We start from the raw sequence: 12,298 nt of genomic DNA on the forward strand, positions 1-12,298 counted from the left end.
TGTTATGTACTGGCTCATGCTCTGCATTATCAGAATGTAGGATTACTGTGAGTTTCAAAAGTACAGAAGAAGCTAGCTAGTCACAGAGATTTTTCTTATGGTGCACCTTTTCTGTGGAATAGTCTGTCTGCTGAAATAAAACTAAATATTGTAATTTGTACTTCCAAATTGTCTTTTCAACTATTCTGTCATTGAAAACACTGGACTGTTGGTCTCTCAAGCCTACTATTCACTTAACTCTGCTTTTTTCTCATTTTGACCAGCCTGGTGACACCATTACTTGTTCTTCTTCGACCAAAGTCATCTTAATGCTTAATGTTATTGACTTATAAAGTTGTTCATAGACTGGCGCCGTCTTATCTGGCTGATCTGGTGGAACCTTACGTGCCAACCCGGGCTTTGTGGTTGCAGGATGTGGGACTTCTCTGTGTTCCCAGGGTGAAGAAGAAATCAGTGGGTCAAAGAGTTTTTCTCATTGTGCACCCACCCTGTGGAACGGCCTTCCTGCGACCGTGAGGCAGTCGGAGTCCGTGGACATTTTTAAGTCAAGACTTAAAACCCATTTTTATTCTCTTTCTTATGAACAGTTTTTATTTTTATCTGTTTTATTTTTATTTCTGTTTTTAATTATGTATTTGAATTTTTAATTCATTTTTAATTATTTATTTAATTTTATGTTGAATTGTTCTGTGTGAGGCACATTGAGATGGCTTTTGTTGTGATTTGCAGCATTATAAGCTGATTAAATTGAATTGAATTAAATTGAATGCTGCCTCAGCCCACATGATGCTATCTTCTGCTTCTTCTTGGTTGCAACCATGGGCCACATCACTGGCTCCCTTCTTGTCTCGTATATCTTGCGGTCCCTGTCATTCCTACAGACCTCCCCACATATGCAGATAGGGATGGGGCTGATCTGATCCAATATCGGTATTGGGTCCTGATACCAACGTAATTCACAAATTCTGATCCAACCTGTGGCAATTTCTCATACAGAAGCATCTATCCCTGTGTGTGTTTTCTGCTGAAAAGTCTACAAAAGTGATTCTCTGCTGGCTGCTCTGCTAGCTGGCTGCAAAATGCGGAATGGATTTCCTGAACAGAGGCGTGTCTCAATGAGATGCAGAGAATTGAGACACACCTCCGTTCAGGAAATCCCTTCCACAGTTTGCAACCAGCTAGTAGGCGAGCACTATGCAGTCCTGTGGTTGACTAACTTTCATCACGTTTGCTGTACTTTACACTCAACACCGCAAAGCAAGACAGCAATGTGCAATGTTTGCAAAGCCGTTGTACCGAGAGACAGAAGCTCCATCACAACCTACAATACAGCAAATTTAATACAGCCACATTAAAGAGCACAAGGATTTTTTTTAGCTGGGACCAGAAAGACAAAAGGTGCCAGCCGGAAGGGTGCGACGATTTACCCCGACTGACTCCAAATATGAGGAAATTAAGTACTTTTATTTATTTTTGGTGGTTTCTTGTTGCATTTTGAAAATGCAGAAATGCGCTGTCCTGAAAACGGTACATGTACATGCAGTTCTGCCATCTGGTGTTGAAGAGGTGAAACTTCAGCCACTGACCCAACATTAAAAAAAATTACTTAATTCTTTCACCAAAACGTAAAATCTAGACTTGCATCTTAGTTGTACCTTCTGGCAAATTGTAGCTGAACTTTCAGGTCTTCTTTTTAAGAAAATCCTCCTCTATACCACTTCCTCATGAAACTGTATAACCAGGGATACAAAATATCTTCATATAAAGCCAACAATAATGAAAATAATAATATTAAAGCAAACAGAGCTCTGGTATAGGAATAGTATCGTATCGGCAGATATCCAAATTCAGATATGAGGATCAGATCGGAAGTGAAAAATGTGGATCAGTGCATCCCTATATGCAGATGGTAGCTATAGTGATGTTCTGTGCCACTGTCATTTGGTTGTCATCTGTGGCAGTATTCACCCTGTAGATCAATCATCTTCCCTTGTGTTCGGCTGACCTTGGGATACCTTAAAATTAATTTTTGCATAGTGGTTTTAGTGAGTTTCTCCTCCTGAAGAATGTGTCCTGGCCTCCCAAGCCTTAAAACCTGGTCTCTGGTCTTTCACCGATGCCAGCAGTCTTTTCAAGCTGTCACCACACTTCTGTGGTTGCTAGCTAGGCTTTCCTAGTAGTTACTGGACCATCAGATGGGAAATATCTTCATGCAAAGTATCATCACTGCAGCCCCACTGGACAGGAGTTGCCCCCTGCACCTTTCAGGAGGGCGCTGGCTTATATCTCTCACTTCATTCAGTGTCTTGCTCAAGAACACTTTGACACAAAACCAGAAGTTATTGGAATGTGATACTATGACCCTTCAGAAGGAGGAGAACATGTTCTACACACTGAGTTATGGTCTTTTCACTACTATAATAACTCACATGCACACAGCCAAAACTATTGTGTTAGAATATCAGTCAAACATTTCAGCGTTGAGAGTAATTTTAACACTGATATACCTTGCACAATTTATGAGTTGTTTTCGAGTTGAAGTTTCTTCAACCCTCAAAACTTAAACAAATGCAATTTAACTCTCTGAAGGTGCACAGTTGCTTTTAAATTCATATGGAAATGAACAAAACCAAATCTTACCAGGCATGTCAGATATGAAGACACAACGGTTGTTTTGGGGGTCCAACACCATGGGAGGTGTGCAGAAACAAAGGTATGAATCATCTGTGTTCACACACTGTCCTCCGACACACACAGACTCATCCAGACACTCGTTGATGTCTGCAGGAATGCACACATAAAGGTGTAACACATCTTGCAGTAAAACCTTAAATGTCCCTTTATTTCCACAAGAACACAGTGTCACATTTAACACACAGCTGCAGCCCCCTTTTCTTTCCATAATTTGTCAACATGTGATTTCATTTGCACACAGGCTTCAGACAAAATCTGGAAGAGTCTATTCTGACTCTTCATTGTGCACATACGCTCGGCCTAAAAGATGCCAGTAGATCTTGCTCTAAATATGATCGCTTTATTCTTTTTTAGAATGAAGTGAATGATTTATTGTGCTTTATGTTTTGTTTTTAAATGAGAGCTCAGACTTTAAAGCATTTAATTAGGCATATTTTAAAACCTGTTTGCGTGCAGTTTTGCTGCACACATAAAGTGTTTTGATATCATGACCTAAATTCTGTTTCTGTGGAAAATAACTACTTGAAATTCACGTGTTACCCTAAAATGTGCATTACTCCTGGTTCTGATGGTATGCCTTGCAGCCGGTCGTGTGCTGTGCACCCTGCCCAGCCAAAATTATATGTTGCTACTACAGCTGAAAACCACAGGGCTAGTGCTCAAGCAGTGCACTCTGATTAGCTTAGGTGGTCAATGTAATATTGCCAGATGTTTCCAAAGTGGTGTCACAGCACCATAAGTTCAAACATTTAATCAAATATACTTGTTATGAGAGTGCATATCACCAATCGATAGGAGTGAAGGTCATGGGCCTGGGGACATGGTAACTTACATATTATAGGATGTTTCAACAAAATATTGTGGAGAGACAGACCTTCAGTCAAGGAAGAGTTGATTCTGAGCTGACACTTGATCTTGGTCAAAATATGTCTGCTTCTCTTTCTTTTCCTTTTCTCTTTTTCCAGGGATTTCCCTTGTGACATCAAAAAGATGTCAGATATAGTTGTGGTCAGATGTTTACATAGACTTATCATGGCCATGAATGTCATTGTAATTCTGGACTTTATGTTTTTGAACTGTTCTTTTGTTAAGGTGGACTGATTGTACAGCACACATCATTAATGACTGTGAAAAACAAGAACTGGGTGCACAAGTTTCAATTTATTTTGGATCTTATCTAATCAACACAAAATTATACACACACACTCAAATATATACATACATCCACTTAAACCTTTTAATATGTGGTGCCAAAGGTTCTAAAATGTCTTTTAGTATGACAAGGTCAAGACATTAATTCATTGTCAGTGAACATGATTGACGACATCTGGTAGTTTCTCTTTGACTGACCAAAATTCAGAACAATGGGAAAGTCCAAGGAAGACAATGAAGATGTAAGAAGGAGAACTGTAGATTCACACAAGCTGGGAAGCTCTCTTGGAGCCATTTCTAAACAGGGTTCTCACCAGAATTTTATAGTAGAGTAATGGGATGGAAAAAAATCACCTTAAATCAATCAAACTTTATTGCAGACTCCAACGTCCAAATAGACATACCATCACATACAATACATAAACAAACATATAGTGTAAAAGGCATTAAATCACCTAATATTAAATAAGTGCATGTGCAAATTCAATAAAAGGCATCTAATAAATAAGAGCAGTTTAAATGCCATTTAAAAAAAAGTGCATACATATTCTATAAAAGGCACAAATACCAGTGTTTCCACATATGGGATTGCTATCTGACAGAAATACACCTTGGATTGTTCAACTGTATAATAAGATTAGTCAGGGACCCCTGCAGTCTACATATAAACTTATATATCAGTCTCCCCAGGGTAGCCTGAAGGTGTTTATCCCTAAATATATGTTGAGAAGCTGTTAGAACCTTGCACTACTGGGAGATATAATGGCCAAATCATCAGCGTACATAAAGTAATTGATTAAGGTGTTACCCACAATACACCCTGTTCTACTCTCTCAATCTCTCAACTACCTTGACAGGTCATCCATGTACAGGCTGAATAGGCTTGGGGATAGAAGCCCACCCTGACATAACCCAGTGCCAATTCTGCAGGGAGAGGATAAGATACTCCCCCATTTTACATGCATAGTCTACCTGTCATACCAATATGCCAGCATACGTATAATGCTACCCAGAACACCCCCATGCTTCAGCTTGGTGAAGAGCCTGTGATGGTTGACTGTCAAATGCCTTGGAGGCATCAATAAAGCCTACCAACATTACTGAACCCTGGCCTCAGTACTTTTCTACTGCTTCTTTTAATGCATAAATACACAAATCAGTGCTTGCTCTCAAAGCCAAATTGGTTGTCTGTGGTGCAAATAAGATCCCCAACTCTGTCAGTTAGCACACTTTCTAGCACCTTACACAGTTTGCTGGCTAGGACGATGGGTCCATTGTCCATACTCCCTACCTTCCCAGCCTTGTCTTTAATGACAGGTACTAGAATGAATGTTAGCATAGCATCTGCGTTACCAACCCCTTGGGCACATATTGCAGCCTTTTGGGATTACCTTTTACTGCTATGCTAATGATACTCAGTTATACGTGCCAATAAAAGCTGGCAATCTCATCCAAATAAAATCCTTAGAAGATTGCCTTGCATCAGTGAGAAGATGGATGTCTAGCAACTTCCCACTTTTAAACTCTGATAAGACTGAAATGATGGTTCTTGGTCCAGTGAGACATCGGCATCAATTTGACCAGCTAATGGTGCAGGCAGGGTCCTCTGTCTTCCTCTGTGCCTCTACCTCCCGTGAGGCTCCTGCAGCAGCCGTAGCAGCAGTCCTGTCACCCAGGTCTATGGTGCAGCTCTTCTCCATCACCATCACCCGGCGATTCACAGCCACAGTAGCTGTCGTCAGATTCTTATTCACATCCGCTTGTGCTTCAATGGTCCTCTACAGCCCAGAAACTTCACTGCTCAGTTGCTCTATTCTTCTGAGCAGGGCCGAGGTGTCTATACTGTCAAAGCCAACAGGTGGGAGCTTGTCCAAACGGTGCGAAACAAACATAGGCATATCTTCCCCAAACTCAAACAAGTTCAAGCATCCCTTCACATTTTTAGCATCCCTGTCTTTCCTTGTATGATTCATTTTTTGTTGTATTGTCGCCAGACATACTTCAAACAGGAAGCCCTATGATTTCACAATCCATTCCGATGGAAAGTTGTTTGTAGCCAAGATAATGATTTCATTGTGGTCAAGAGTCCTCATTTTTTCGGAGATGAAGTTCAAGAACTCATCCACTACAATTATCTTCCCATATTATTTAAAAAAAAATTCAGGATTAGCACGAGGGCAAGCAGTGGATTCTCCCGACACACTGCCACCCGCCATCTTGCTCCTCCCACAATAAAAAGCTTAAAAAGCTGGGGATTCAAGGGACGCTTAGGCAGCGGCCCGTGGAGGGCCCTAAAGCTTTCGCATTATGGGCTTATAAAGGTACTTCTTTGTCTATCTAAATACACCAAATAACTCTGAAATGAACTTAATTAGACCATGATATGTTTACCTTTTACATACAATGTTTCCAAAATATTGGACAATCAGGTACTTAAACTCACAAAACACCTAAATCATGAGCTCACAACAACATTTATTGAAACTAAAACAGTTACATGTACATTTCTATCATAGATGTTGTGAAAAGTGTAGGAACACGGACCCACAACAGGGGGCGCAAATGAACGGACAATGGAATAAGCCGAAAATATAACAATTTAATGTTGTGAATGTGCACAACAGAGCAACAGACAACACAATTGAGATCAACAGTCAAATTAGTCACAGTGATGTGTGAGCAGGCTCGAGGATAGAAGACGCCCGTCCAGAAAAGAGCCGGATCCCACACGCCTTCCACTTCCACCGGATCTGAAGCAACCCTGGAGCCACCAAGCGCTGGGTCCCCAGGTGGCCACTGCCTCCGGCTGTCAGATCGGGTACTGGAATCCGGAAGTCAAAACGCCCGAAGAACAGTGACCAGCGGGCTTGCCTGGGGTTCAGACGCTTCGCGGTCCGGATGTACTCCAGGTTCCGATGGTCCGTGAAAACCGTAAATGGTACCGCAGCTCCCTGCAACAGGTGTCTCCACTCCTCAAGAGCCCCTTTCACCACAAGGAGTTCCCGATTGCCGACATCATAGTTCCGCACTGCTGGGGTCAACCTACGGGAAAAATAGGCACAAGGATGGAGAACCTTATCGGACTCCCCGCTGTGGGACAGCATGGCTCCTATCCCTGAGTCAGAGGCATCCACTTCAACAACAAACTGGCGATTGGGATCGGGCTGCACCAGAACGGGTGCAGACGAGAACCGACATTTCAACTCCCTAAACGCGGCTTCGCACCAATCCGACCAGGTGAAGGGGACTTTAGTGGAGGTCAGGGCCGTCAGGGGGCTAACTACCTGGCTATAGCCCTTAATGAACCTCCTGTAGAAATTTGCGAAGCCGAGGAACTGTTGCAGCTTCCTACGGCTTGTCGGTTGGGGCCAATCCCTCACCGCCGCAACCTTGGCCGGATCGGGTGCGACGGAGTTAGAGGAGATGATGAACCCCAGGAAGGACAAAGAAGTGCGGTGGAACTCGCACTTCTCGCCCTTCACAAACAACCGGTTCTCCAACAACCGCTGCAGCACCTGACGTACATACTGGACATGGGTCTCAGGATCCGGGGAGAAGACGAGGATGTCGTCCAGGTATACGAAGACGAACCGGTGCAGGAAGTCCCGCAAGACATCTTTTTTTTTTTTTTTGAACCAAAAAGAAGTCCATTTATTTTAAACTTTTACATCTTCATTCGGTTCCATTAAACAGTCCAAAACATTTTACCATCACATAGTTTAGGGGAAACCGGGGCACGCTGAATCACAGGGCACAGTGAATCAGTAGCTATATCTGCAATACTACATATATATGTGTAGCAGTTATGCCATAATTTTTGCATAAATACACCCCCCTTATAAATTAGTGTTTTGTTTTTGGATATATTAAGGGTAATACTAAGTGGCAAGTGAAGTTAGTTTTTCCTATCAAAAGTAAATTTTGTGGATGTCAGTGTCTTTGTATTTATTTCTCACAACAGAGGAAAGGTGGCCCCAAAAATTATGTTAGAAGACTACCCCATCCAACTGATGAGCATGTGTTATGTCTTCTCCAGACTATCAGCTATTAGATAATATGACTCACGTGTGTCACATGCACCCGGGGCACAGTGAATCATTCTAGAAAGTGATTTACTAAGCCCCAGTATCAAGTGGATGACAAATATTACCTGTTGACATTTATACATTTATTTTTCCATGAATTATTTCTATAATTTGTGTATATAAACAACTGTTTTCACACTGGAACAGAAATTATGACAGTTGTATTTATAATCGATTCTAAAGGACTTAGATCACTACATAAGACACTCACACATTACATATCTGGTTTCCTGGATTATAGTTTGTATATGCATCAGCATATATTTAATAATTTTGAAGAAATCTTTATGATCATGTGTTTTTTCATTATATTCTAAGTTGATTCACTGTGCCTTGTGAATTAGTGTCCGCGGCACAGAGAATTAAAATTTTTAAAATCGATTTTAAACACCTGTAAATTACACTGGTGGAGACATAAATAACACAACCTTATAAACAATAACTTGCTGTATTAAATCCACAACAGAATGACCTAAACCTATGCATAATGTGTTTATGCTGCCACAAAACAATATTTCTGATCCACTGTGCCCTGGCTTCCCCTAACTGTTTTATTAATTTTCTTTTTACACAAACACAAAACAAAAACAGAACCAAATATATAACAACAACACCCCAGCTCAAAATCAATAAAGCCAAACTCATAATTAAAAAAAAAAAAAGATACAGTTTAAAAAAAGAATGATGGGCATTCCACTATTGGTAAAATAACCTTTGTACATCACAGAAAGCCCCGCGAAAAAATAGCTGCCAGATCCAGACCAACATACCGCAAATAAGGGTCCCATATTTTATAGAATGCATCTTCCCTGTTATGTAGCTTACTCGTTAGGAAGTCCAATGAAATGTATTCAAGAACAGTCCGCTGCCACTGTGTTCTTGATGGGGCTTTATCTATAATCCAGTTCGAGAGGACACATTTCCTAGCACAGAAAGTAAGCATCATGTAAAGTTGTCTTTCACATTTCTTCTTAATGTTATTTGTCATTCCCAGCAACATATACAATGGGTTACATTCAGTAATAATAGAGACATCATTAACCAATGCCTGGAACGTCGCGGGCGCATTGGTGAGGCCGAACGGCATGACCAGGTACTCAAAGTGACCTAACGGGGTGTTAAATGCCGTCTTCCACTCGTCTCCCTTCTGGATCCGAACCAGGTGATACGCATTTCTAAGATCCAATTTGGTGAAAATTTGGGCTCCATGCAGGGGCGTGAACACAGAATCTAACAGAGGCAGCGGGTATCGATTACGACCCGTGACTTCGTTCAGCCCTCTGTAGTCTATGCATGGACGGAGTCCGCCGTCCTTCTTGCCCACAAAAAAGAAACCTGCACCCATCAGGGAGGTGGAGCTCTGGATCAACCCGGCAGCTAAGGAGTCCGGATGTAGGTCTCCACTGATTCGCTCTCAGGACGAGAGAGGTTGTACAGCCTGCTGGACGGGTACTCAGCGCCTGGGATCAAATCAACGGCACAATCGTACAGACGGTGCGGGGGAAGAGCGAGTGCCAGATCTTTGCTGAAGACGTCAGCAAGATCATGGTACTCCTCAGACACCGCTGACAGATTGGGGGGGGGGACTTTAACCTCCTCATTAGCTGTCACACCGGGTGGAACCGAGGATCCTAAACGTTCCCGGTGGCAGGTGTCGCTCCACTGCGTCACTACCCCAGACGGCCAATCAAATTGTGCTTTAATATCCATGGAAATCCCAAAATCACACGGGAGGTAGAAGGTGTTATATAAAACACAATCTCCTCCCTATGATTTCCAGACACCACCAATGTCACTGGTTGTGTCTGGTGTGTGATTAATGGGAGAAGGGTGCCATCTAGTGCCCGTACCTTCAATGGGGAAGGTAGAGCCACTAGAGGGAGCCCTACCTCCCTGGCCCATCTGCTGTCCAGCAGATTCCCTTCAGACCCCGTGTCCACCAGTGCTGGAGCGTGAAGGGTAAGATCCCCACAAAGGATCGTCACTGGGATGCGTGCTGATCTACGGGCTTTTCCCGCGTGGATGTTATGGCCCACCCTTAACCCAGTCTCTAAGGGCGGGCGTTGAAGTTTAACTGTTTGGGGCAGTTTCTTTGTATGTGCTCATTAGAGCCACAGAAAAAACACTCCCCGTGAGCCAGCCTCCGTTATCTGTCATGTGATTTTACTTTGGCCCTGCTCGTGTCCATAGCTTCGTCAGCAGGGGGAGCTGTGGCTCCACGGAGCTCTCTGACTGTGGAGCGTGGGGACGGCGGCACCCTTTCGGACCCAGAAGGAAGAGGGACGGTTTGTGCCCGGCCACGCCCTTCGCCCCGCTCCCGACGGTGTTCTTCTAACCGGTTGACCAACCGTATAACCAGGTCGACAAGCCCGTCAAAATCCCGCAGCTCATCCTTAGCCAGCAGGTGCTCCTTCAGGACCGGAGACAGTCCGTTTACGAAGGCGGCGCGGAGTGCAACGTTATTCCAGCCGGACCTCGCAGCCGCGATGCGGAAGTCGACTGCATACTCGGCTGCACTCTGACGTCCCTGTCTCATAGACAGCAGCACGGTCGAAGCGGTCTCGCCTCTATTGGGATGATCAAACACTTGTTTAAACTCCCTCACAAACCCAGTATATGTCGTTAGGAGCCGTGAATTTTGCTCCCAGAGCGCCGTAGCCCAGGCGCGTGCCTCTCCTCGAAGCAAATTAATGACATAAGCCACCCGGCTAGCATCCGACACGTACATGACGGGACGTTGTGCAAAGACGAGCGAACACTGCATTAAGAAGTCCGCGTACGTCTCGACACAACCTCCGTACGGTTCTGGTGGGCTTATGTATGCTTCAGGGGATGGGGGGGGGTTCGTTGAATCACCACTGGAATGTCTGTATTTTGTGCTCGGTCGGCTGGAGGAGGTGCTGCAGCAGCGCCCTGAGTGCGCGCTTCCACCTGGGCGGTGAGAGCCTCCATCCTCCGATTGAGTATGACGTTCTGCTCGGTTACTAAATCCAATCGAGCAGTGAAGGCGGTTAAGATGTGCTGCAGCTCACCTAACACGCCTCCTGCCGACGCCTGTGCACCCTGTGTTTCCATTGGCGGTTCAAGCAATGGTTGACGCCCCTCGGGATCCATGACGCTGGCCGAGAAATCCTGTTGTGAAAAGTGTAGGAACACGGACCCACCACAGGGGGCGCAAATGAACAGACAATGGAATAAGCCGAAAATACAACAATTTAATGTTGTGAATGTGCACAACAGAGCAACAGACAACACAATTGAGATCAACAGTCAAATTAGTCACAGTGATGTGTGAGCAGGCTCGAGGATAGAAGACGCCTGTCCAGAAAAGAGCCGGATCCCACACGCCTTCCACTTCCACCGGATCTGAAGCAACCCTGGAGCCACCAAGCGCTGGGTCCCCAGGTGGCCACTGCCTCCGGCTGTCAGATCGGGTACTGCTGCCAGGAAGAACAGACAGGTGATGATGGGTGCGTGAACACCCAGCAAACAGTTCAAAATAAAGGTGGAAAGCACCTCCACCTCTCAATCACAATGTTTACGTGCAGATCCTGTCGGCAAAGTACGTAGCCTCCAACCGAGGAGCGGAGTACGCCAACTCCCCACACACGACTACTCCGTACAAACAGGAACGTCTGCAAAAATACTAGTATACACAGAAGCAAGGACGTTACTAATGTGATACTTCAGCCTGAGTTGTTTACCTGTTCGGTAGACGATTTCTCGGCAGTGAGGTGAAGATGCTGCCCGGCTCTTATGGAGATGTGATTGATGATGATGAGTGACAGCTGATGTTGTTAATGGGTGACAGCTGCCACTCCCGGTTGCTCCGGCGCCCTCTCGTGCCTGAAGCCCACACTTCAGGCAAGGCGCCCTCTGGTGGTGGACCAGCAGTACCTCCTCTTCAGCGGCCCACACAACAATAGATTTGATTAAAGAATGCTCAGGCAGTAACGATAATTCTTCTTTTATTCATCTTGTCCCAGTTGTTGCAAGATGAGTCAGAGCTAAATGTTTCTGCCTCATCTCCTTTAATAGAAATCAGGGTCCAGTGTTTCTTCTTTCAGTCTGTTTCGGAAGGGGGACTTGACCCTCTTCATAGTGGAATAGCCCCCTTCACAGTCTGAAAATATAAATTACTTGAAACCTCAGCCTTGGGCTGACAGTCTCATCACAATGCATGTATATTAAGGCACTACAAGTAAATGCATTTAATGAGTTTTGTTTCAAGATGCTACTCATGTTGTCTACAATCTAAATTTCTTGAAGTCAATAGTATATAAACATCAATTATAATATAATATAATATAATACCAGGGTAAATAAAAAAATACCATATATGAAACTCTCAAAATGCCTGCTGTTGA

General features: G+C 44.0%; 1 protein-coding gene across 1 annotated transcript in view; it reads right to left on the minus strand.

Annotated features, from left to right (window-relative positions):
* Nucleotides 1–12,298, minus strand: part of ltbp1 (latent transforming growth factor beta binding protein 1) — a 440,667-nt gene that overhangs the window by 13,087 nt on the left and 415,282 nt on the right. Inside the window, 1 exon segment of the mRNA XM_034184166.1 lies at nt 2,641–2,781. Coding sequence (XP_034040057.1) covers nt 2,641–2,781 — 141 coding nt within the window.

Source organism: Thalassophryne amazonica, chromosome 13, assembly GCF_902500255.1.
Source record: "Thalassophryne amazonica chromosome 13, fThaAma1.1, whole genome shotgun sequence".
Classification (NCBI taxonomy): Eukaryota; Metazoa; Chordata; class Actinopteri; order Batrachoidiformes; family Batrachoididae; genus Thalassophryne; species Thalassophryne amazonica.